Below are 27,622 nucleotides of genomic sequence, written 5' to 3'. Positions count from 1 at the left end.
TCCTTCAGGGCCTGGGCTTAATAATAATTAATAATAATAAATGCCTATTGATTTAATTGGAAGCAGTAGGACTTGGAGTCACAAAGCCCTGGGTTTGAATCTTCCTCCTGGATACTCCCTGCGTGACTCTGTTCAAGCCTCAGTCTGCTTCTTTGTAGAATGGGACATCTATAATACTTACTTCATGAGGTTCTGAGAATCAATGAGATAATGTATGTTATAAATGGAATCAAAATGTTAGTGTGTTCTAACATCTTTTAATTTTTCTGACACCTCCATAAAAAGAAGTCTTTAATGATACTGGAAAGAGCACTGCCACTGAGTCATTACATGGGTGTAAATCTCACCCATGATGTTTGCAACCTTTGTGACCTTGGCATATCATTTTACCTATCTGGCCTCAATTTCCTCGTCTGCAAAATGAAAGGATTGGATTAGATATGTCTAAAATCCCTTCCAATTCTAGGTCTGAGATCTTATGAAACTAGCATTTTTCCTTTCCTTTGCCTACTTTATTCCTCTACCATAGGGGTTAAAGGACCTGCTGTTAAAACTCAGAGATCTTACCCATTCCCTCTCCAAACCAAGATAGGTCATTCCTGTGAACCCAGCTTATTGGTTGGCTAGCCTGAGGTTTTCACTCACTGCTATGATCTTGAATTACCCTCTCTAAGCCTCATCTCCTCATCTATCCCTCTTCCCACCTTACTCTTCTCCACCTTTCCCATGACTTCCATCTCTGCCTATTCTCTGGCCATCACCCCGCCCCCATCCCCAATCTGGTCTCGTTTTTCTCTTAATTGACAAATTCCCAGTCATGCAGTCCTTCACTTTTGCTCCCTTATCTGACTCCCATAATACCTTCACCCTAGGTCATTCCCTGCCCTTCCCTTTGCTTCTCCTTTTCCACTTGAAGGAAATCTCCCTTGCCTCTGGAAGAAGCCACACAACCTCAAAGATTGGTCCCCTATAGGTTCACCCTACCTAACATTAGCTGAATTCTCACTACTCCGTGATGCCCCTTTTATTCTTCCATCATTGTTTCCTAATCTAATTTCTCCTTAAAGCCCCTCTCTTAATAGCCTACCCCCAAATCTCTTTCTCTGTGTCTGTTAATCCTTATTAGAATAGAAGCTCTATATGAACATTTAAGGAATCCAGTTAGGTACAGTGGCCAGCCTTATGGATCTGTGTCCCAGTGAATCCTTCATCTCCTTAAAGGCAGTTAGTTGGTGTACTGGATGAGCACTGCCCTTGGAGCCAGGAGGATGGGAGTTTGAATCTGACCTCAGTCACTTGACCCTTACTAGCTGTGTGACTTTGGGCAAGTCACTTAACCCCAATGGCCTCCTATCCAGGGCCATCTTCAGTTGTCCTGTTCTGTATCTGGCCACTGGACCCAGATTGTTCTGGAGAAGAAAGGGAGGCTGGTGACTTAGCATGTGTTTGTCAAGGCATCACTGCCCTGATGTTGTGGTCTTTGAAAATGAAGGACCAACATTATCATCTCCCTAGCTTCTTCCACCATCCACTTCTCCTCTTGTTCAAAGCTGATCCTTGTCTTCCTCATTTATTTATTTATTTATTTATCTATCCATTCATTCACTCATTTATTTATTTATTTGTTTGTTTATTCATTTATCTATCTATCTATCTATCTATCTATCTATTTGTTCATTCACTCGCCTGCCCATCCATTTATTTATTTATTCATTCATCCATCCGTTCATCCATCCATCCATCCATTCATTCATTTATTGCAAGGCAAATGGAGTTAAGTGGCTTGCCCAAGGCCAAACAGCTAGGTAATTATTATATGTCTGAGGCCAGATTTGAACTCAGGTACTCCTGAGTCCAGGGTTGGTGCTCTATCCATTGTGCCACCTAGCGGCCCCAACCCTTGTCTTTCTGTGAAGTCTCTAAAATGGAGCTACTGACTAGTGGTCTTCCTCTCTTGTTCCTTGAATCTTCTGTATATAAATACTTTATGGGCAAAATAAGTCATCAAATGATTCTTTATTGCTGTAATATGGCTTCTCTTCTGATCCCAAATGTCCTCCATGATGTCTCTTGGAGTACTTCTTGGCTACAAATATCTCTCTTTAGAAGCTAACGCAAGGTGTTCATTGGCTATCTGTTTTAATATTGATAGTGAAGTACAATATCAATGTTTGTAAAATTCCTGTATAGAAAGGGGTCCCCAGCATCCTTCTGGGCCCTGAGAAATTCCTTAGAAATACAAATTTGACTAGGTGTCTTTGGGCTTGAAAATAATCTGATAAGACCCAAGTACTTGACCCTGGGGCAGATATACCATAAAATTGTTTGAAGATTCACAAAGCACCCTTGTCAGCCTAATTATCTTGCTGTATCTGTTAAATTCCAGAACTGCCTCCCCCTTCCCCAGGTGCAGCTGGAACAATAAGATAGTAAATTCCTCAAACCTGTGGGAAGCCTATGACTATGTGACTCCCTCCATCTCAGGAAATATATTTAAACAAAGACTCTGCCCCTTTCCCACTCTGTCTATATGGAACCCTATATTTACATATGATAGGATGATCTTTGCTTCTGTAACCTGCTTGCTCTCAGTATCTCCCCCCCCTCCAAAACACTATAAAAATCTTATCCCTTGAACACTCAGGTACTGTCTGATTTGGGTACTCTTCATCCCCAGGCAGTGCCCAGTTGATAAAGATCTCCAAACTTATCAAATTCTGGTCTCCCTTTTGCTCTTTGGGTTCAGCAATAGTACATTTTCCTTCCATTACCTGACTGGCCAGATGATGTAATGTATCAGGGATCAATAAGGCTCAATACTCTATGACTGTTTCAACATGAACTCTCATGAAGCAAAGACTGAGCTATTATCTTATAATCTTCTAAGAGATCTGATATCTGTTTATCCCAATGTTTCCTAGTGGGCTTTAAGTCTATATTAAGAGCTTCCAATTAAGATTGCTTTTTGATGAAGGAATTGATGGAAGGAGTCATGATCTCAAACCTACTAATTTAAAATAGAGTAAATTAAATTTTTTGGGGGGTGGGCTCAAAAAGTCTTAAACATGGAAATTTTTTCATAATAAACTAACAGATTTCAATAACTTTAATTTCTAGAAATATAACATTCTAGTAGTAGCAAGAAATATTTGCCATGTATGAGAGGCAACGTGGTTTAATGGATAGATTATTGGACTTGATATTAGGAAGATCTGAGTTCAAATTCTGCTTCTGGGACTAACTGAGGCTAGATAACTCAACTCTCTGGACCATAATGGAACTAGGTAGTGCCTGGGAGAGGACCCTGGGCTTAGAATCAAGAGGATTTGTCTTCATGAGTTCAAATCCTGTCTCAGACTCTTTGACCCAGAGCAAATCACTTAACTCTGTTTGTCTCAGAGTCCTCATCTATAAGATGTTCCAGAGATGGAAATAGCAAAACCACTCCAAAATCTTTGTCAAAAAAAACCTCAAATGGGTTCTCAGAGAGTCAAACAGGACTGAAAACAACTGAATTGAACAATCACTTCATCAAACTTGCTTCCTTCCTTCCTTCCTCACCATCTATGACTTTCTGTTCAATGAAATTGCAGGTCTAGTCCAACCCTTTCCCCTCTTACCCCCCCCCCCCCCCACTTGGATAAGAAAGTCTAGACCTCATTTAAGAATAAAAGAAGATTGACTTAGAATACTGATCACTCAGGATATCACTTTGACATTTCTATCTTGGGGGTTTCTAGTAAAGCTTCCTAGTGACCATTATTAATGCATCCTGTATTTCCTAATTCACATTCATATGGCATTTCAAGGCTTGCAGAGCCTTTATCTTATTTGATCTTTACATCCACTTTGGCAGTTATTATCCCTGTTTTAAGCTGTGAACACTGAGGCCCAGATCATTGGTAAATGTCTTGTCCATGGTCTCACAGTTGAGAAGTAAGGGTCTGAAGTGGGTTTTGAACCTAGGTTCCCCAACACCAAGCCCAGTGCCCTAGCCATAAGCCATTCTCCGCATCTGCTCATATTATAATAATAGTGATGATGATAATAACTAGGTTTTCTAGCGTTTTTTAGTTTACAGAATTCTGTCTCACAATGCTACTGGGTTATTTCCCCCTTTTACAGATGAGGGCTTTGAGGCTCAGAAAAGTTAAATCATCCAATAATGCAATAATCAAGCACTTTCTGCTAGGTATTGTGTTAAGGGCTGCCATTTCAAAAAGAGACAAAAGACCATCCCTGCCCTCAAGGAGCTTACCATCTAAAGTGACTCACCCTGGATCACACTTCCTGGAAGCATCAGGGGTTTGAGTGGAACCCAGATGTCCTGATTCCAGGGTCATTGTTCTTTCCACAGCATTATATAGATTTTAGGTTGTGGTAGTTATCTCCAATACTGTATTCTAGGGTTTGAGTCCTCCCCACTGTAACTCCTCAGAGGAACCCATAGCTCCTAATCCTGCCAGATGTAGTCAGAGCAGTGGGTGACAGCAGCAGATAATACTCCAGTCCTTCACAATATAAGCCATAGCAACCGGCAGCTGCTTCAACAGCTGGCTCAGGTAAACTATTTCCCTCAGGTGGACCCAGGCTGAAACCAGATGTAGTTCGTAGGATGGGAATCCATCAGGACAGCCAAGATAAATCAACCTTCCCCAAGCTGGATTCTGCTATTCTGAGCCAAATACTTTTCCGTGATCAGCAAAGAGTGAGCTTGAGGAATTCTGTAGCTATATTGGGGCAATTTGTGCATTTGGAGAAAATTGCATGAAATATACTTTTAAAAATTGTTATTATTTTTTGTTTATTTTTCCGAAATACAGTTTTAAGACAAATTTACTTGGGGAGGGGGAGACCTTGGAATATCAACCCATGGTCAGAGATTGGGAGAAAAATATGCCTGTTGTCTAGTAGCTTCCGATCTTAATTAATTATTCTTTGTAATATAGCACCTCAGATTTAGAGATGAAGACAAAGTGTACTTTTTTTAAAAGTCTTTGCTAGGCAATGGGGTTAAGTGGCTTGCCCCAGGCCACACAGCTAGGTAATTATTAAGTGTCTGATGCTGGATTTGAACTCAGATACTCCTGACTCCAAGTCCGGTGCTTTATCCACTGTACCACCTAGCTGCCCCAACAAAGTGTACTTTCTACTCTTCTTTTTGGATAGATGAAGAAACTGAGTCACAGACAGATTGAGTGACTTGTTTCAAGTCATATAGATAATAAAAATGGAGACAAATCTCAGTTGCTTTTGCACTGATGGAAGACAGAATATGTTTTCAGCACCCTTTAAGTTTCAGGGCTCTGAGACAAAGTCCTAGTTATGACTCTGGGACCTCATATACACTCAGTTGTATGATTAGAGGGATGTGGATTTCTCTAGAAAATTATGAAAGGTAGCCTGTTCCTATTTCACATTTTCATCAGGGATAACTACAGTTAACAGCTAGGTGACATAGTGGATAGAGTGCCAGACCTAGAGTCAGGAAGACTTCTCTCCTTGAGTTCAAATCCGGCCTCAGACATTTTCTAGCTGGGCAAGTTACTTAACCCTGTTTGCCTCAGTTTCCTCATCTGTTAAATGAGCAGGAGAAGGAAAGGACAAACCACTCCTTTGTCAAGAAAACCCCAAATGGGGTCGTGAAGAGTCAGACATGACTGAAACAATTGCACAACAGCAACAAATTTTTATATGTTACTTTAAGATTAGCAAAATACTTTCCTTGTATTATCTCATTTGGTCCAGGATACCTTGGAGGCAGCTAGGTAGTACAGTGAACCTGATGTCATATGAGTTCTTAACTTACTAGTTAAGTTACTCTCATTCATAAAATGGGGATAGTAAATCCCATTTTGTTGCAAGATAAAATAAGATAATTCTAAAACACCTAGCACATAGTTTCTTTCCTTCCTTCCTTTTTTCCCTCCCTCCCTTTTTTCTTTCCATTCTTCCTTTTTTCTTTCCTTCCTTCTTTCTTTCCTTCCTTCCTTCCATCCATCATTCTTAGGAAGATTTTTAAATGATGAGAGTAATCATATGAGTAAGTAGTAGGAACTTCCTAGATCATCTTTTTTTTGGAGTAGGGATCTTGTTGGTGATGTTTTGGGTACTTATATCCTTTCCCCTTCCTTGCAAAGTGCTTTCAGGACTGAGACTCCTCTGGATTTCTGTGATATGTACTTGGGCTAGTTCCGTGTTTTACAAAATTTTGTCTTCTTAAAGGCCTTTCTGATTGTTCATATAGTATATTGCCAACTGAGGTGTTAGGTTTAGAAACTAGAAATACTTTTCCTTTGTGGCCACATTGGTGGCATACAGGGTCATCCAAATATAGGTTCAGTTTCACAAGGGAAAAGAATAGTCTGTCTTCTGGGGAAACTTGCTTAAGCCACTGTGGAGGTGGGAAGGTTAGAAGACTTCTTGGGAAGAGGAGCTATAATCACAGGATTCAATAGTGAGAGCTGAGAAACCAGTGACAGAAGTGCCGGTGAGGCCACTGTGTGAAGGAGTGCTATCTCCTGAATGTCAGTGCTCTCTGGCAAAACTCAGATGGCTGCAAACACAGTGGTCATCACTGAGGAAAATCAAGAGTTATAGAAATATTAGTAAATATAAACCATGTCATCAGTTATTGACCTCCAACAAATTTCATTTATGACTGCTCTTGAGATGAGAAGTATTGAATGATAGAAAATAATAGAAAACTGGCCTTAGACTCAGGATTTAAGTCTTGCTTCTGCAAACCTACTGACCACGTGTGCTCTTGGGCAAATCACTTAATAACTCAATACCCCAAGTGATTTCTAAGATTATAAATTGGAGAAAAAATGCTCATCCACATTAGTAGAGGAGCCCCCATGCCAATGAAATATTGCAAGTCTAGTTTTCATACATTGGGTTAATGTAGCTTATCTGCATCTCACACTGAGCTTTGCACAAACTTATTTTATGGAGTGATCCTGCTGAAGGTGAGGTTGTGTTCTAAATCAGTGCTGCTATTTGGCTACCCTGGCTCTTTATTTAGTAAGGAGATAAGGTGGCTAACAGAATATCTGAGGTCTGTTAGCCCAGTATACTATTTTCTTTCTATCAGTTAAATATCTATGGTAAAGGATGACCGTCAAGGTCAATATCTTTGCCTTTTTTTCATTTCCCATTTCCCATTATTTCCAACATGTTTGAACCAGCTAGGTTAAAGCTGTTGTGATGATAGGCACTGTCATCTTCTCATCTTTATTCTGTTTTTGAAATCGATGTTGCTTTTTCTCTAATTAATCTATGGCATGAATGCAGAAAGATATTCAGTAATGATACAGCCGCCATATTATATCCCACATCAAAAACAACTTAATCTATCATGACCACATGGGAGGATATTAATAAATCATATTACCTGTGCTAGTATGCTTCTTGAAGTATGGCTACAGATTCTCAAAACATCTTCCTCAGGAGGAAGAAAATGCTGAAACAACAGCCCCATGGAATGTGTGGTTGGGGCAGATATGCATACATGCCAGCTTCCTGCTGGCAGATGTCCAAGATGTTGTGGCTTTGGCAGCAGTTATAGTTTGCATAATCAACTTGACTTCCCAATGGGATGGAAGATACAGTGCTAAGGAGAAAATTGGGAAAGCCAGCTCTTAATTTCTGGAGCTATTCAGCGGAGTTGAATTTATTGAAAATTACACACTGAGCTTCTTTCATTCCAACTTTGGTTCATTTCCAGAGCTTAAAAATGAATATCGAGTTCAACCCTCTTTTCATTAAATCCTTTCTTCCATTACTTTTAAAAAGTTATGAATTTAAAGTTTTATACCACTACCTCTCCCCACCTCCCACCCCCCAAAAAACCCAAGCCTACCATCTAACTAGTTGTGTGATACAGAGAAAAGAATGTAGAATCTGGAGTCGAGATTTGGTCTGAACCCAAGCTTAGGGCACTTACCAGCCATGTGACTGTAGACAAATCTCTTAGTCTGTTTTCTCATAGGAAAGCTGAGAGTAATAATGCTTGCACTAGCTTCCTCATGAGTTGGTTTTGAGACTTTGACTCTTTGTTAGTATTATAGTATTTTTTATTTATTTTTATTTATTTTTATTTTTTTTGCAAGGCAATGGGGTTAAGTGGCTTGCCCAAGGCCACACAGCTAGGTAATTATTAAGTGTCTGAGACCGGATTTGAACCCAGGTACTACTGACTCCAGGGCCAGTGCTTTATCCACTGCACCACCTAGCCGCCCCCAGGATTATAGTATTAAAGAAATGATTTATATTTTTTCTCAAAATCTTTGTTTCTATACTTTTAAAATGGCTTTATATATGAATATATATATTTATTCATTCATTTTTATTCAGATAGGTTAATATCCTAAGGTTTTTCTTTATAGTTGGGATCCATGGCTCCACTAGTATAAGTAACTTCTGAAACAGGAATCTGTATTCTCTATGCCAATGATCTTCCATTTATGTATAGTCTTAGAGAGTGGACTGAGGTGACCAGTGGTTAATTATCTTAGTTGGGGTTATGCATCCATTATAGCTTACGGGTGGAATTTGAACTTGTTACTACCATAGAGTCTCTTATTTTTTAAAATACTGAACACTTTTCTCATGTGAGAACATAGAAGAGATAAGTGAGTCAACATGCTGGACACTGATTTCTTTGCCTTTGCTGTTTCAGGGATATCAGAACCATCCTTTGAGGCAAAATGTGAAGATCGTTTGTTTAAGAACTTGTTTCGGGACTACGAAAAATGGGTTCGTCCGGTGAAACAACTCAATGACAAAATAAAAATAAAGTTTGGCCTTGCAATCTCTCAATTAGTGGATGTGGTATGTGCATGGTAGAAAATGATAATAATGAATAATAATAATGTATTTTAGAGTTACAAAGTGCTATGCCTACATTATCTCAGGATGACTCTGTGAAGTGGCCATTAGAACCTCAGTTTCTCCACTGGTAAAATAGGAATAAGAGTTTGAATGATCTTAGCTAAGGAATGGAGCTAGGTCTCCAGCCCATTAACCATGTTGGCTTTTTACATGATGAGGATGATTATATGCAAATACAAATTACAGCCAGCATTTGTAGAGATCTGCAAAGCCCTTTGTAGATATTACCTTGGTTGAACCTCATGATATCCCTCTGTGGTCTTTCTTTCAAGTGTTTTTAATCCTGTTTTAAAGAGATTAAAAATGAGACTCAGATGCTAGGTGATTTGCCTATGGTTGTATAACTTCTATTGGAATCAGGATTCTAACCCAGGTCTTCCTGACTTTAATGCTAGGGCTCTAAATATTACATCATATCTACATCAAGGCTCTTTTCATTAAATCCTTTCTTCTATTATTTTTTTAATTTTTTATTTATTTAAGGCAATGGGGTTAAGTGACTTGTCCAAGATCACACAGCTAGGCTGAGGCTGGATTCGAACTCAGGTACTCCTGAGTTCAGAGCTGGTACTCTACCCACTGCACCACCTAACTGCCCCTGTCTTCCATTACTTTTTTTTTTAGATTTTTTTTCAAGGCAGTGGGGTTAAGTGGCTTGCCCAAGGCCACATGGCTAGGTAATTATTAAGTGTCTGAGACTGGATTTGAACAAGGCCAGTGCTCTACTCATTGCACCACCTAGCCACCCCTTCCATTATTTTTTAAAAATTATGAATTTAATAAATTTTATACCACTTCCTCTTTCCTCCCCCCTCCCCCCAAAGTAATACCCCAAATTACCATCTAACTAGTTGTATGCTTCAGAGAAAAGAATGCAGAATAGACAAAACCTAAAGAATCACTTGTTTTTTAACTAGGGAATTAAACACAGAAAACACCCCCTTCCCCCATCCATTTTATGCAGAGAATTTCTTCTTTTGGCCTAGTAAAACTTCTACTAATCTCAGAATCATTAAATGTTTTCCAGTATAGATAGAAATACACTTTCCAACATTATCACCCTCCATTATCACAAAAAGGAGAGAATTTATGTTGGATTTCCCCTAGGGAGGATCCTTCAATCTGCCTTGATAATGCATTTAATGCATTCCAATGTGTATCTCTTCTTGCCTGGAAATTCTTCCTCGTATACGCTTTTCAGAGAAGTTTTTGGTTGTTCTGACTTTTGGTCCATCAATCAGCTTGTGCCCAGAACTTCCAAGAGGGTCGGGATGGAGTGAGTGGGTACCAAAAATGTTACATGCAGTATTTACCCCCAAAGAAACTTGTTATCAAGTTGGGAAGACCCAACATGTACATATGTGAAGCAGAAACAATATTTACCAAATATTATCTCAGGTGATCCTCACACCAACCCTAGGAAGCAGGTTATGTTATTATCTCCATTTCACAGATGAGGAAACTGAGGCAGAGGAAAGTTAAGTGATTTGTCTAGGTTCACACAATTAGGTGATGTTGCAGTTGGGAATTGAATCTAGGTTTAGTTCTCTATGTGACCTTATATAGTAGGTTATATCAAAGAAACCCTAAAAGACTCTGGAAATGCAGACTTGGACAAGATTGGTGAGTTGTATTTGACTGGGAAGTCTTCCTGGAGGAGAAGGCATTTGAGCAGTTTTGAAGGACATAATGAATTTAGGCTACGACAGAAGGAAGAATGCTGTCAACAAAGGGAATCTAAACACATCAGGAGTTGGGGGATAGTAGAAATGGTGGCCAGGCTAAATCAGCAGAAAAATAGTAGGCAGCAAGCATTTGATGAAGCATCTGTTGTTATTCAGTCATGGTTCAGTTATATCCAACTTTCTGTGATCTATTTGGCAAAGATATTAGAATAGTTTTCCATTTCTTTCTCCAGCTCATTTGAAAGATAGGGAAATGGAAGCAAACAGGATTAAGTGATTTGCCCAGGCCCAGGCCCAGGCCACATTTGAATTGAGGAAGATGAGTCTTCCTGGCTCCAAGCCTGGTACTCTATCCACTGCACCACCTAGCTACCCAATTATGTGCCAGACAGTGGACTAAGAGAAAGGGAAAGAACAAACTTGCCCTCAAGGAACTTCCTTTTAATGAATGAAAGTGTTTAGGTTGAACTAGAATAGGGAGAAACTAGAGCTGGGAAGACCAACTGATAAAAGACCAATAAGACTGAGTTGGGTTTGAATGGAATATTAAGGAGGCAGGATAAGGATCAATGTAGTACAGTGGAGAGAACATTGAGTCTCAGTCACATGACCCAAGTCCAAATTCTGACTTGACCATTCTGGCTGTGTGACCTTTGGCAAGTCATTTCTCCCTGCGTCTCAGAATTGGTGAAATAAGGGGTTGGACTAATTGATCTTTGAAGATCTCTTCTCCGTGATGATGCCAAGTCAAAGATGACCTCAAGACTTCACACCTGGTTGGCTAGGGGAAGATGGGGCAGTGAGAAGACTTAGATGTGATGGAAGAGGTGCAAGGGTGTAAATGGTATAGACCTTGGACATGGCCAGTTGAGATAGTAATGGCATCTTCAAGAGGAAGGTAACTGTTGGAAGTCTTGAGAACAGAGGTGAACACACAAGGTCTCTACTCCAAAAGCTTGAATGGTTCCTCATTGCATCCAGGGTAAGATACAACGTCTTCAACATGATGTTTAGGGCTCAACCAACTTTCTAACCTCACCTCACCAGCTTTTTTTCTCCTTCCTAACCTTACAGCACTCTGGTCAAACTGGAGCATTAGCTGTTCTCCAAACCCAGTATTCCACCCCACCCTCCACTACAAATTTGTACAAGTTGCCACTCATACCTTCAATGCACAATCTCATCTCTGACTTGAAGAAGTCATTATCTTTCAAGGCTCAGGTTAGGGATGTCACCTTCTTTGGGAGGCTTTCCCTGATCCCCCAGTTGTTAACGCTCTGTCCTCAAGCTTTGCTGTTTACTCTTATTCAGCACTCCCTAATTTCTAGTGAAAGGTAAACTCCCCCAGGGTAGAGACTATCTGTGTCTTTGCAATAGCAAGGATCTAATATAGATGGCAGACTTTTTTTTGGGAGGGGCGAAGGGGATTGTAGTATTTTAATTAATGTTTATTGAATTGGGAAGATGTCTAAGCCTTGGGATTTTCTGTAGGGAGTGGGGAGGAGGGAGAAGACCAACAAAGAAAGCAGAGGGAAGAGTGTCCATTGGTGTTAAATACATTAGCAAAGCCTTTCACTGAGTGCCAATTCTTTTACCCAATGTCAGACATTGGGTGCATGGGTGGGATACAGATGTGAAATCAAGAAAGGAGCCCTGCCTATAGGGAGCTTACAGTCTAGTGGAGGAGATAGGCAAGTCACTGTGAACACAAAGAAGACTGTGAAGACTTACCGGTTCAGTAAGAAAGGTTCCAAGTTTTATCATTTCTTGGCAGAAGAGTATTCAAAGGGTTGAGGTGAGGCATGTAGGGATGAGGATGCCGATGAAAGCTTAGTTAAATACTTCTAAACCTTTTGTCTGAGATGAAAAATCCAAGTTCCTTTAGTTTTTTCTTTTCTTTGGAATTTCATGTTCAATGTGAAGCTTCTTATTTGTAGGACTCAGTTCCCTCAACTGTAAAATGAGGGAGTTGGACTTGATTCCTAAGGTCCCTTCCCAGTTTCAAACATATGATCTTCTCTAGATCTTTGGTGATTGTTAAGTCATAACTTAACTCAGCTGTCACTTCAAAAATCTGAAAATTCTGCTCCTAATTTTTCTTTTTTATTCTTTTATTTTTCTTTTAAAACATTCTGGAGTTTCGTGCAGGTAGCCTATTCTTTCTGGAGGTCCCATAAAACATGTTGCTATTGTCTTATTTCCTTTTTTTTTTTAGGGTTATTTTTTGCCAGGCAAATGGGGTTGAGTGGCTTGCCCAAGGCCACACAGCTAGGTAATTATTAAGTGTCTGAGACTGGATTTGAACCCAGGACTCCTGACTCCAAGGCTGGTGCTTTATCCACTATGTCACCTAGCCACCCTTTATTTCCTTTTTTCACTGGGGATTTTCCACGACCCAATCATATTTATTCATTGTTCTGCAGGTCTTTCTAGATTGCTTACTCATTTTCCATCTTCCCTTAAGAGTCTAATGGTATTTGGTTTTTTAAGGGTTTTTGCTTGGAGGCTGGTCTAATTTCCAATTTTCTCTCTTGACTTTTGTGTTACTCATGCCCTTGCTTCTTGTGGTAGTTTCCTGCTCTGTCCAGGTCTGTACTCAGAAGTTTTGTTAGGTTCAGTCCACCAGGGTGAGGCGACTTGACAGAATTGCTCACACTGAGGAATGTGACTGGAAAACAGGCCAGAGGAAGATGAGGAAACCGGGGTCAGGGCTGAAAATGGGCTCTCAACAGGCTCCCAGGCACCTTCCCCCAGAGTCCTCCACATAGAAGTACCCTAGGTTATTGGGGTAACCCTTCAGAGGCTACTGTCCTCCAACATTGTCTGCCATTTCTGTTCTTTTATCAAGGAATGGGGTTGAAGCAGATTAGGTTTCTGCCTTAAGGGAATCAATAGGAGAGAAGCCTATGGCCACCACGGCCAGAATGTGAGATTGAGGCCCATCAGGGTTGATAATGATGATTAGGAGCATGGATCAGTGGTGGGCAAGATGAAATAGGTTGGGAAGACTGTATTTTCCTTGCAGTGAAATCCCGTTTTCATCAGACTTACATTGTGTGGTGTGTGTGTGTGTGTATATGTGTGTGTGTGTGTGTGTGTGTGTGTATGATTTCTGAAATTGCTGCATTTCTCACTATTTGAATTTAGTAAGGTGTGATGGCTCTGCTTAGAGTGATTTAGTCACCTACTCTGGTAAATTATATCTAATCCAATTCCACAAACATATATTAAGCGTTTCCTATGACTCAGTGGGCTAAGCACTGAAGCAGCCGGTAGTCCCTGTCCTCTAGGAGCTCACAATCTATCTAGGCTGCTGCCAGTGTTGTGGATTCTGCCTTCACGGAGGCCTTGAGGCCCTCGCTCTTGTCCTATGGACATAGGAGAGGCTCAGTAAAAGCTGGGGGAGATGCAGATTTGATCCACAAAGAGTCCCTTGATGTTCAACTGAGTGAGTGAGATGAGAGTAAAAAGGGCTCTGAATTTCTTCCCCTTTAGATTCTGTTTTGGAGAATGGTTAAGGAGGAAAAAAGGGGAAGGGCAAGGGCAAGGAGGGAGGGAGGGGTGGAGAGGGATGGAGAAAAGATTAGAACCAGGGATAGGAGGAGGAGGGGGATGTAGATAGAGAAAAGGAGAGAGGGGAAGGAAAGGAAGAGAATGAGGAAGGGAAGATAGAGGGGGAGAGGAAGGAGGGAGGGAGGGAGGGAGGGAGAGAGAGAGAGAGAGAGAGAGAGAGAGAGAGAGAGAGAGAGAGAGAGAGAGAGAGAGAGATTCTTCTAAAGGATAAGAGTTAGTTTAGCAAAAGAATCAAAACCCCAAATTATGACTCCGCTCATTGAAAACAGCCTGTTTTCTTTTCATTTCCCTTGTGCAGGATGAGAAGAATCAGCTGATGACTACAAACGTGTGGTTGAAACAGGTATGTACAAATCTCCAAGCCCTACAAAGATATCTCAGATCTCCACATGGGTGCTTCTTAAGCGGCAAAGGGGGAAGGTCCTTTGAAAGGCTGCATTTGATGCAGCCTGATGCTGGTCCTGGGTTTGATAGTGAAAGATGAAGGAGCAAGGGAGGTCCCTTATTTTATTTTGTGTTTCTTTATCATCCTCCCTTCTTCCCTACCCCTCACTGAGCTTCTATTTTTTTCTTTACCATCTCCAACAGTTTCTACCAGCCAGCAGAAAATGTTTCCTTTTGTTTGTTCTCCCTGTGTCTCCCCTCTCTCTTCTGAGTACACTGGCCTACCCTCCAACTCTCCAAAGGACAAGCTAGTTCAGAGCCCATTTGTAGAATCTCAGATCTTGAAGGCACCTCAGAGGTCACTGAGTCCAGTCTAAACCCCTAATGACAAGTAATCATATGCCTCTTCTTGGAGACTTGCAAGTGGGGGGAATCCATTTCATCCTGAGTCTGAACATCTGGACAGCTCCAAGGAACATTTTCTTAATGTTGAGCCCAAATTTGCTTCCATTCCTTGGTTCTAACTGCATTCTGGAGGAAGCCCTCTCAAGGCAACAGCCATTCTCCCTAAGCCTTCTCTTCTGCAGGCTGACTATGGGCATGTCCTCCAATTGTCCCTTGTATGGAATGAACTCAAGACCCTTCCCTCTACTGTTCTCCCTATTCTGAACACTTTCCAGATTGTCTGTAGGGATAGGAACTGGACTATGATTTCACTAATTGCAGATGCAGGTTGGTACCTTCTCTGTAACATCTCATCTTAGAGAGTTGACCGAGGGTCTGTGCTTTCCCTGGGCTCACAGCCAGGAGAGTCAGGAAGACCCGTGTCTTCATGGTTTCAAGATTGACTTTCTATCTATTGGTCATGCTTTCATATTTCCCATTATGTCATGCTTCCCTCCCTCCTACTCATACTAAAATGTGAGGACAGTTAGAGAATTGCTTTGACCATGAAAAATTCAGTTACTGGTTTCCTGGGCAGGAGTATGCTCCAGTAGAAATCATAGCCTTTCCTCACCTCAACCTGTGTGATTTTTTCATCTCTGTCTTTCTATAAATCACTCACAGAGGATTTGTCCTCATGTGCTGGAGGCCTTTTCTGGGTCTTTCAGTATGTTGCATGAACTCAGAGTTGGATTGGACTGGTCACCTAGTATCTCTTCTCCTTGCTCCATGACTGATCTGCCCAATCAACTATAGGGTCTGGGTCATTTTAACACATGTATTTGTTGGAAATGTGCTCCAACCTACTTAAAAACCACCTGGTGCCTTTCTGATGACTGTTGAGTTCTTTGCAACTTTTATTCTCAAGAGATCAGAGAAAGGTTTGGTGTGTAGAACACATCTGTAGTCTCCGCTGCTGGGGAGCCCCTGCAATTGGGTTAAAGCTGGTTGGGTGTCTGAGGTAAGTTTGGAACAGTCTGGTGAGCCCTGGTTATGGAAGGTCACCATTTTTAGGAGGCGCGAACTGGCTCAGGTTGGAAAAGTGAACTCCATGCTGATCAGTATTGGGAATGGACCAGTAGACCTCCTGCCTAAGAGGGAGGGGAGGAGGGAGAGAGAGAAAGGAAAAAAGAGAACAGGAGAGACAAACAGAAGGAGAGTCAAAGAAAGACAGAGTACAAAAAAGAGAGGAGACACAGAGATGTTGAGAAAGAGAGACAGACAGATACACACACAGAGACAGAGAGAGACAAAGAGACACACATACACAAGAGAGAGAGACAGAGAGAGAGAGAGACAGAGAGACAGAGAGAGGGAGATGGGGGAAAGAGAGACAGAGAGAGAAAAAGGGGAAAAGACATAGGGAAACAGAAATAGACAGACAAAGAGCAAGATAGAGACAGAGAGTAACAGAGAGAGAGGAGAGGTAGAGGCAGTTTAGAATAGTGGATTGAGAGGAAGGTCTGGATTCAAGTCCTGTCTCCAGCAGGGGCTGATTGTGTGACCCTTGGAAAATCCCTTAACTTCTTGATGGCCTAGGACTCTCTCTAAGACTACAACTGGCACAGTAGGTGCTAATCTGCATTGGTTAAGGGTGTTTCTTCACTGGATGTTTCTTAAACCAATTCCATTTTGGGTCCAGTTTAAAAGAACCAAATTCCATTATCTAGCCTCCTTGGGATAATGTTCTGTTGGGTGTGTGACTAGGATCCACTTGCAGGCGGGTACACTGATAGGAATGAAGGGGACATATGAGTGACTGTCCCCATTCATGGCTCTGCATCTCTACTTTCCCTTTCTTTCCCAGGATCCCTGTGCAGATTCTAGTGGAACGGGGTCTAGGAAGAGCCCCTGAGCACCTGGCTTGCAGGTTCTCACCTGTGCTTCCTGGGGACCACAACTGTAGGTGTTCTGAGGGGGAGGGGGAGAAACCAAGCCCCTGCCAGCTAAGAATTGTAGACAGGATAGGCAGGATTATCCCCTAGGAAGATAAGAAAGGAGGTAGAACCCCTGCTTTTGCAAGAAAGAGTCCCATGGGACCTTCCCTGCTCTATTCTCTCCTACCCTTCCCCCACCAGGTAAAAGTGTTCTCACCCAGATTTCCCATAACACTGTGCCTCAATTTCTCCTTTGCACTTAACTCAGACTCCCTTCTATCATTATTTATTCATGTAATTGTAAATAATTGAATTATAAAGCTCTTTGAGAATTCATGATTGTTTATCCTGCCTGCCAACTTTTTCAGATATTGAGTTTTTCTTATGCCTGCAGTGTTCTTTATTTTTAAGGAATGGGTTGATGTGAAATTAAGATGGAACCCTGATGACTACGCCGGAATCAAAGCTATCCGTGTCCCCTCTGACTCCATCTGGACTCCAGACATAGTATTGTTTGACAAGTAAGAGTGATACCATTAGTGTGATTTATGTTTGTAGAATAAAAGCAGGCTGTGTAAATATTCACCATGCCTCTCCTCTTCCACCATGTGCAGATTTATAGAGCTGCGTGATCGAATCACATTCCTTCTGGATTTCATCTTGTCTTTTTCTATTAGCTTGCATATTAAAATGCCCCTTGGTAGCTCATATTTCTGTCATATGGAGCAGCCATTGTGTGCTTAGCATCTAGGACACCATGCCTGGCCTAGGAGTTTTCATTTCATGCTTTTATAAAGACAAGGGCTTTGGAAACAGAAGAACTGGGGTCAAATCCCAGCTCTGTGACATATTTCTTGAGTGGCCTTGGGAAAGACATTTAACTTTTCTGGGCCTCAGTTTACTCATCTACAAAATGAAGGGACAGATCATTTTTGAGGTCCCTTCCAGCTCCAGATAAATGATCCTTTGAACTCTGAGTCTGGGAAGAAGCATAGTAGAAAGACTTTAATTAGGAAGTTCCAAGCTTGTTTTCCTCCCTCCCTCCTTTTCACCCTTCCTCCCTTTTCACCTCTTTTCCTTCCTTCCTTCCTTCCTTCCTTCCTTCCTTCCTTCCTTCCTTCCTTCCTTCCTTCCTTCCTTCCTTCCTTCCTTCTTTACTTCCTTCCTTCCTTCCTTCCTTCCTTCCTTCCTTCCTTCCTTCCTTCCTTCCTTCCTTCCTTCCTCCCTCCCTCCCTCCCTCCCTCCTTTCTTTCCTTCCTTCCTTCCTTCCTTCCTTCCTTCCTTCCTTCCTTCCTTCCTTCCTTCCCTCCCTCTCCTTCACTCCTCTCTTTCCTCTAGCACTAATTTCTTACCATCTCTCCCAATAAAAACCCTTTATTATAACAAATAATTATATTCAAGTGAAATAAGTGACCTCTTTAGCTCTGCCTGAACATATTTGTCTGATTTCTCAACTGTAGTCTACCACCTCTCTGTAAAGAAGTGGAAAAGTATGTTTTATCATCAGTGTTCTTAGGTCATTGAATTAATACTGGTCACTGAATTAATCAGAGTTCTTTAGTCTTTCAAAATTGTTTTCCTTTAGAAAATTATGGTTATCATGTATATTATTATAATTTGCTCATTTTACTCTGCATCAATTCATATGAGTCCTTGAAGATTTCTCTGAATTCTGTCCTTTTTCTTAGGGGGAAATAATATTCTGCTACTTTCACTTGTTCAGTCATTCCCTAATTCATGGGCATCTTTCAACAGACAGTGCTACTATGAATGTTTTATAGATATAGATATAGATATAGATATAGATATAGATATAGATAGACATAGATATAGATATAGACATAGACATAGACATAGATATAGATATAGATTAGATATAGATTAGATATAGATATAGATAGACATAGATATAGATATAGACATAGACATAGACATAGATATAGATATAGATATAGATATAGATATAGATTAGATATAGATATAGATAGACATAGATATAGATATAGACATAGACATAGACATAGACATAGATATAGATATAGATATAGATATAGATAGATATGGATATGGATATGGATACGGATATGGATACAGATACGGATATGGATACAGTTATAGATATAGATATACACACACATACATACAGAGAGACAGATATATATCTATATATCTATAGGTCCCTACCTACCATCTTTGACCTCTTTGAAATATAGCATTGTGGCCTAGTTTTCTATTACCTCATGCTGCACATTAATGTGATTTTTATAGTAGCTAAAATTATATATTTAAGTCATTAAATGATAAAATTCAGTGTTCCTAGTACTAGTAAATTCTAGTATTTGCATTATGAGACAAGCAAAAATAACAACTGCATGTGAGATAATTATTTGGGTGGTTTGTTTTCCCATGTTATTAATATATGTTCACATGCGTGTTGTTTCAGTGCAGATGGACGCTTTGAAGGGACCAACACAAAAGCAGTTGTAAGATATGATGGCACTGTGGCTTGGACCCCACCGGCCAACTACAAAAGCTCCTGCACCATAGATGTCACCTTTTTCCCATTTGATCTCCAAAATTGTTCTATGAAATTTGGTTCATGGACATATGATGGGTCACAGGTGGATTTAGTATTAGAGGATTATGATGTAGACAAAAGAGATTTCTTTGATAATGGAGAATGGGAAATAGTGAGTGCCACCGGAATCAAAGGGAACAGAACCGATGGATGTTGCTGGTATCCCTATGTGACCTACTCATTTGTCATTAAGCGTTTGCCTCTCTTTTATACCCTTTTCCTCATCATACCCTGCATTGGACTCTCCTTTTTAACTGTGCTTGTCTTCTATCTTCCTTCCAACGAAGGTGAAAAGATCTGTCTCTGCACTTCGGTGCTTGTGTCCTTGACTGTCTTCCTTCTAGTTATTGAAGAGATCATTCCATCATCTTCCAAAGTCATCCCTCTGATTGGAGAGTACTTAGTGTTTACTATGATTTTTGTGACATTGTCAATCATGGTGACTGTCTTTGCCATCAACATTAACCATCGCTCCTCTTCCACACACAATCCCATGGCTCCGTGGGTTCGCAAAATCTTTCTTCATCAGCTCCCAAAGCTTCTTTGCATGAGAAGTCATGTGGATCGCTACTTTGCCCACAAGGAAGAAGCCGGCAAGATCAATGGTTCGGGATCCTCTCGGAACACCCTGGAGGCTGCTCTTGATTCCATCCGCTATATCACGAGGCACGTCATGAAGGAGAATGAAGTCCGTGAGGTCTGTTCCAGTGTCTTCTGAGTTAAACTCAGATTTAAGAGGGAGATAAAGAGCCATATCTGGCTTACTACTCCCTAGCTTTTGAGTTGAAATGATGACCCAAAATATTTTTCAAGATAAATGGTTTGTCAGGGCGGCTAGGTGGCGCAGTGGATAAAGCACCGGCCTTGGAGTCAGGAGTACCTGGGTTCAAATCCGACCTCAGACACTTAATAATGACCTGGCTGTGTGGCCTTGGGCAAGCCACTTAACCCCATTGCCTTGCAAAAATCTAAAACAACAACAAAAGACAATAAAACATAATGACTCAGAAAAGTCATAGGATTGTGATTTAGACTGGTGGAAGTTGTAGATTCTTTAAGCATCATAGATCGGGGGGCGGCTAGGTGGTGCAGTGGATAAAGCACCAGCCCTGGAGTCAGGAGTACCTGGGTTCAAATCCGGTCTCAGACACTTAATAATTACCTAGCTGTGTGGCCTTGGGCAAGCCACTTAACCCCATTTGCCTTGCAAAAACCTAAACGCCCCCCCCCCCAAAAAAAGAAATATAGTCCAGACCTTGTATTTCACTGGTATAAGGTATAAGGTATAAAATACCAATGAAATACAACGTCTAGACATCTGTTGATGCAGGTTGGATCTCCTCAGCAACAGAGCAAGTGGCCCCCATCTCTGAGAGGGGAAATAGTTTGACCAAAGTCCCTTAGTCAGAATGAGTTAGAGGTAGATTTTGGACCCAGATCTAAGTTCTGATACCAGGTCTCTATCCTCTAGGTCTTGTTGTCTATTTTTGATGTACATACATAAGACAAAATCTATAATGCATAATTTGATATATAAATCAAAGATTTTGTGGTTGTTGTTCAGTTATTTTAATCAGATCTGACTCTTTGTGACCCCATATGAGGTTTTCTTGACAAAGATAACCAGAGTGGTTTGCCATTTCCTTTTCTGACTCATTTTATAGATAAGGAAACTGAGGTACACAGGATTAAGTCACTTATTCAGGTCATGTAGCTAGTAAGTTTCCGATACCAAAATTTGTCTACACACACACACACACACACACACACACACACAAATTAGGGTATGAATTCAAAAGAAAAAGCAATAAGTCAATAAGCATTTGTGACAACCATGTCCCAGACACTGAAAAAACACAAAAACCTAAACCATCTGTGACCTCAAAATTCTATCAGAAGAGATAACATGTGTCCATAGGGCCATGGATTAAGAGTTGGAGGGAACTTCAAAGATCCCCTACCCTCATCCCCATTGGGGGGTTGTAACTAACCCATTTCAAATGTCTATCTTACAGAGACTAGAATTTCCATTTCCAACATTCATTTTAATCTTAGCAAGACAGAAAGTCTCCCTAGTCTCCCTATTAGATATTTTACAAGATATTAAATCAACTCGAGGAACTTTGGTTGGTTGGAAAGTGGTAGCAGTGTAGGACATCAGGAAAGGTCTCATTTAGGAAGTGGTACATGAGCACCATGAGCAGAGCATTGAAAGAAATGAAGAACTCTTATAAGGTGGAGGTTAGGGTGGATTCTAGCCCAACACAGGGGCTAGACAATCTATTCAAAGGCTGCCTATTCAAAGGTAGCAGCATGGTGGATCTAAGACAGCACTTGATTACTAGTCAGGAGCCCCAGGTTCTAGACTCTGGACAAGCATCAGTGTGACTGAGAAAGTTACTGTCCACTTCTCTGCCTTGGTAGGATGAAGGCAAATGAAAGAACATGGATAAATTGCTTCACAAACTTAAAAGGGCTATATAAATGCTAATTACTATTATTTCCTAGGAGAGGCTTGAATATTGTCTCCTCAGTTTCTCATGTCGGGGATCCCATTCTTCTAGAATGTGGCAGATAAAGTCAGAGCTTAGGACATACAATGATGGGAGATGGCCCGAGGTCTTGAGTAATGGAGCCACCGTCTAGTAACTCTTATAGCCTGTGACATAAGACTCTTTTGTATTCTATTATAAAATATTCATAAAATACAAATTGTAAAGTATTTGATATAATATGAAATTTGGACAGGATGATGAAAATAGATGTTTCATATGTTTTTGACTATTTCTATTTTCTTTTTTTTTTTATCATAATAGGTTGTTGAAGACTGGAAATTCATAGCCCAGGTACTTGACCGGATGTTTTTATGGACTTTTCTTCTGGTTTCAATAATTGGATCACTTGGGCTTTTTGTTCCTGTCATTTATAAATGGGCCAGTATCCTCATACCAAATCATATTGGGAATACAAATAAGTGATACTGTCTCAAGGATGGCCTAGACAGGATTATCCAAAAGAAAGGGACCTGGGATCTCTCAAAGTCTTCTTTGACAACTATGAAGAAATAAAGAATAAATCATGTTTAAATTTTAAAATGAAATTGGCATCCTCACACCCACTATAGATCCTAATGTGTGGACACTAGCTTTCTCTCAGAGACTATATGTAATAGAATCAATCTGCAGAAATAATGTAGTTCCCAAAGTATGCTAAACAGAATTAGAAACTGTTCTCCAAATGGGATCATTGATCATTGACCCAACGGAGCTTCCTTTATTGTTGTTATTGAGTCATTTCAGTTGTCGTCTGACTCTTTATGACCCCTTCGTAGATTTTCTTGGCCAAGATACTGGAGTGCTTTGCTATTTCCTCCTCCAGACCATTTTACATATGAAGTTCTGAGGCAAACGGGGTTAAGTAATTTGCCTATGATCATGTAGCCACTAAGTGTCTGAGACCAGATTTGAACTCAGGAAAATGAGTTGTCCTGATTCCAAATCCAGTACTCTATCCATCTTTGCCCGCATATCTTCCTTGGTTATGTCAATTTATGACCAATAATGCATGAGACTTTTAAAAGAGGCTCTCTTCTTGACATCATTGCAGAATGTCAACATTACTTCTGACAACACATTTGCACAGCGATTTAAGGTTTAATATTAATTTGAAGTGTTCTGATCTGGGTGAAACTATCCAAAATTTAAAATTCTGGGTTTCTTTTACCTTGTCTTCATCTTGTAAATAATTTCTATTTTTTTTCATTTTGTGCTATACTATGTTAAATATAGAATGGTTTTATATTATAAAAAAATCACAAGTAAACACCACACTGGTTTTTAGTCTTTAAAAATCAATATTTCTTTTGGTTGTATATGATTGGAAGTCCCCTTAGAGTTTTCCTCTTTAGATGCTTCAACCAACTGTTCATTTTTGTGTTGTTTCTCCACATCTCCTTTCACTATAAATGGGATCCCGTCCCTCCACCGTAAAATCACATAAATGCTAAAGTGCTTGGATGCACGTTCCTTTAGAAGCTTTTTCTTCAGGGTGTACTTAGCTTTGATTTTGGCAGCATTCTTTCCCTCCTCCCCCACCTATCAATCAAAGTAATTCTCTTTGGTTTAAATTAAATTAAATTGTCAAATTATCTCAGGAATAGCGGGGTTTAGATTCCACCTCCAGATACTTCCTTCCTGGGTAACCTTGGGCCAGGTGCCCCAGCCTTTTTTGCCCCAGGACCTCCTTGGGGCTTGGCTACTAAGGCTTGGTCCCTTGGTGATCTGGAGACAGGTGTTCTTTTGGTGGAGTTTCCCATTCTACCTGAAATTCCAGATCCTTTCCAGTATTATTCTCCCCTCTTTTGTTACTTTATATAACATTATTCAAAATGTTATAATTTTGGATCATCCCATTTCTACCTAAATATCTGCATTCTTTATATGTGGTACACAGAATGTATTTTCCACAATTACAAAGGCAATTCTGGCTGGAACTTCCATACTGGATTTTTCAGATTTTCTTAGTGGAATCTCTTTTCCTTGCAAAGAACCATTGGGCTTTGAAGACAACATTCAGCCTGCGTCCAATTAGTCTCATGTGATCCAGTGAATAGAGCATCACACCTGGAGTCAGAAAGACTCATCTTCCTGAGTTCAAATTTGGCCTCAGACACTTACTAACTATATGACCCTGGACAAGTCATTTCTCCCTATTTGCCTCCATTTCCTCATCTGTAAAATGAACTGGAGAAGGAAATGGTAAACCACTCCAATTATCTTTGCCAGGAAAATCTCAAATGGATCATGTGCCGTTGACTGAACAATAACACTTTAATGAAGCAATACTAAGCCAGCTTTGATCTCTCATTCTCCAAGTTCCAAGGCTAACAAGCAGGAGGAAATAAATAAAAGTAGCTGCATCTCTTGGTGTGATGCACTTGATTACAAACTAATGATCCACATCAATTCTAAACATGCATTCATGGCTAGAGGAACAGGCAAGAAGGTCAGCGATCTTTCTTCATTTTGAATTCTTGAGGTATTACTTGAATTTAGATGACTATTGGAAAACCCAACTTGGATTGAGGCATTTATTCTGCAAGTTAACCACATTTGGAGGGCAGGTTCCATGACTAGTTAACTTGTATTTTATAGTCAGTAGATTCTTTAGAAAAACTCGTTTGATGTGATGATGGATTGACTTAATGAGTCTCTATTGCCTAGCTGACCCTAATTTTGTAGAATAGCCCATGTCTCCATTCACACAGAATCACAGACCTAGACCTAGAAGGGACCTCAGAGTCTCCTCTAGTCCAACTGCCTCTCTTTACAGAAAAGGAAACTGAGGCCCAGGGACATTAAGTAACATCCCCAACTAGTAAGTATTGGAAGTAACCCTCAGAGCAGAAGAGCAGGGGTGGGAAAGCACAGATGGGTTTCCTTCTACATTGCTGGAAGCAATATTCAAATCCAAGAGATTACAGAACCATGGGCATATTGGAATAGTTTATAGCACAGACATGCCTGGAACTCATAATGGCTTTCCCACCCTCTGTGACTTTAAAACATTTCAAGTACAAATAAAATTCATAAAAATGTGCCTCTTGAAAAATGGACAAGTGAGTCACTTATTTTTGCATGTTTTATTTGCACACAGGAAACCAGATTTTAATTCTGAGGAGAAAGAGAAGATTAACATGGTCTCTCATTAGCTTTTTCTTTACAATCAAGATGGCAGTCTAAGAGGGTTCAAAAGGGGGACCAGGTTCACCCTTTGATGATGATAGTAGTACATGATATTTTTCTCCTCATATTAAGCAATTTTTCTAAAGGTCAATGAGTCATACAAGATTTGGTAATTCTAGATATGATGGAGGTATAAATTCTCCCCACTATAGGAGTTTTTGCTCTTTTTGGGTGTGATGAACCAACCCTGGTGGTAATCTGGTGGTCTATGGACCACTTTTCTAGAAAAATGTTTTTTAAAAATAGAAGGAACTGGTTCAATTCTGAACAGAGTAGAAGAAAATAGGGAAGGTGCTTTTTCCATCCCAGTTTGAAGACCCTCCCTGGTCCAGATAAAGAACCCTTGACCTCTGAACAAAATCTAGTCCAAAGGCAGTTAAGAAACATTTGAATTTTTGACAGAAAAGGAGTTGTGAAAGAAAAGCCAAGCTGTACCCCACTTGGGGCAAGAGAGAAATTCCTGTTGGATGGAGTGCTTGCGGGAGACAGACTTTTTCTAAATGAGCTTACATTCATTTACAGAAAGAAGGGATCCTAAGGTGAAACCTTTCCTAAATGCACACACGAGGTGATCCATAAATGCTTGTTAAATTTAACCAGCTTTGGGGAGAAGTGAATAATCACCTTCAGTTTAATATGTGTCATGGCTGTGAATTTATATACAAAGCAGTTCTGTCTTATTAAGGCCAGTATAAATGCAAGCTCCCTGAGGGCAGGAATTGGTCCATTCTTGGTCTCTGTATTACCAAGCAGACTTAAGGGTTGACACAAGAGGAGTTTAATAATTTTCTGTTGAGTTGGTAGACTGATTGATTGATTGATTGATTGATATTAGCAAGGGGGTAGGAGGGATCTGCATTCAGTTCTCATCTCACCAAATATTCCCCTTTGATCCTTGTTTTAAATCAGAGAATCTTAGTCTTAGAGCTGAAAGAACCCCAGAGGTTTCTTATCCAAATCCCTTATTTTACCAAGAAGGGAGCTGATGTAGTAAGTGGCAAGCTCTGTCATTTAGATTTAAACCTCTCTCCAGGTTACCTCCCTGGGTCCAAGGCACTTTGGACACCACCTGGGCAACCCTGAACAAACCACCCAAGCTTTGTGCCCCAATACATTTATAAGACTATCAGTAACATTTGTCCCAAAGATTTGTGTGCAATGGGAGGGAGATAAAAAAAAAAGTTTGTGAAAAGAAATAAGCAGATTTTTAAAAGACTGTAAGTTACTTGTAATAAATACCATCAAGCAAGATTTAACTCTTAGGGAGAGAAGTTCTTAATAGTAATAGCAGTTATTATTATTATCATTTAATTATACAATGTTTTAGGTTTTGTGAAGCCCTGGACCCTTTATCTCATTTGACTTTCACAACAATCTTGGAAGTAGGTGTCTTAATAACCCCCTTTTATGGATGAGGAAACTGAGGCAAAAGTCACTTGTTAGTATGTGTTTGAGGCCTTTCTGACTCTAAATCTAGTTTTCTTGTACCGTATTTCCTTGCTGCATAGCTATACCAGAAAATCACATGTCTAATGTCTGTCATATGCCTCAAACTTTATAGGGTTTTCTCTCCAGTGGTTTGCTATTAACCACTGAAATATCTGAAGATGCTCTTTCAGCACCTCTAGGAAGCCTTCCCTGACCTCCTTCTCCTTCCAACAGACAGTAAACTACTATTTTACCCTTTTTTAGTTGTCTTCTCATTTTTGTGAGGCAATGGAATTAAGTGACTTGCCCAAGATCACAAAGCTAGGTAAGGATCAAGAGACTGGATTTAAACTCAGGTCCTCCTCACTCCAGGACTGAAATTCTATCCACTGTACCACCTAGCTGCCCCCATAAACTACTCTTTCACAAATTTCTTCTGGTATTCTATCTAGATCTCTCTTCTTTCTGTTCTGATCACAATGGATTTGGAATCAAAAGACCAGGGTTGAATTCCTGGCTCTGCCGTGTCACCTCGGGTAAATCACTTAATCTTTTGGGGTCTTGGTTTCCTCAATTGTAAAAAAAGAAGAATCTGGATTCTAAGGTTCCTTCCAGTTTTAAATCTGGGATTTGATGTTTGCCGAGGACTTTTGGGGTCTGCTCCTTTGCTTAGTCGCGCATATAACTTGTCCCCTACTAAAAGGTAAGCTCTTTGGAGATAGAAAATGCTTTTTCTTCTTTGTACCTCCAACATCTTGCACTTAATAAAATTGTGCTGAACTGAATTATGCTGAATATGCATAGTTCCCATGCAGAAGAATTAGGCTTTCCATTTTTATTTGTAATTTTCCCCATGTTGTATTATTTATAAAATTTGTTATCCTTGCTGTTATAAATTAATACACTGTCTTCTTGATGCATCCCTGACGATTAAGGTGTTAGGGGTTAGTGAAGTGAAGGACATTTATGTGTTAAAATTTACTAGTTCAAAACAGAGGAGGTTTGTGGCTTACA

The 27,622-nt window shown here is 40.2% G+C and overlaps 1 protein-coding gene across 1 annotated transcript in view; it reads left to right on the top strand.

The window, feature by feature from the left end:
* Positions 1-22,414, top strand: part of CHRNA5 (cholinergic receptor nicotinic alpha 5 subunit) — a 35,715-nt gene extending 13,301 nt beyond the window's left edge. Inside the window, exons 2-6 of the mRNA XM_074236316.1 lie at positions 8,684-8,835; positions 14,452-14,496; positions 17,270-17,379; positions 19,302-20,133; positions 22,253-22,414. Coding sequence (XP_074092417.1) covers positions 8,684-8,835; positions 14,452-14,496; positions 17,270-17,379; positions 19,302-20,133; positions 22,253-22,414 — 1,301 coding nt within the window. The remainder of the gene's footprint in view (positions 1-8,683; positions 8,836-14,451; positions 14,497-17,269; positions 17,380-19,301; positions 20,134-22,252) is intronic.
* The last annotated feature ends 5,208 nt before the right edge of the window (positions 22,415-27,622 follow it).

The sequence above is a fragment of the Macrotis lagotis genome, chromosome 4, assembly GCF_037893015.1.
Source record: "Macrotis lagotis isolate mMagLag1 chromosome 4, bilby.v1.9.chrom.fasta, whole genome shotgun sequence".
NCBI classification, from domain to species: Eukaryota; Metazoa; Chordata; class Mammalia; order Peramelemorphia; family Peramelidae; genus Macrotis; species Macrotis lagotis.
The sequence above is the reverse complement of the archived record's forward strand: the minus strand, read 5'-3'. Positions and strand labels throughout refer to the sequence as shown.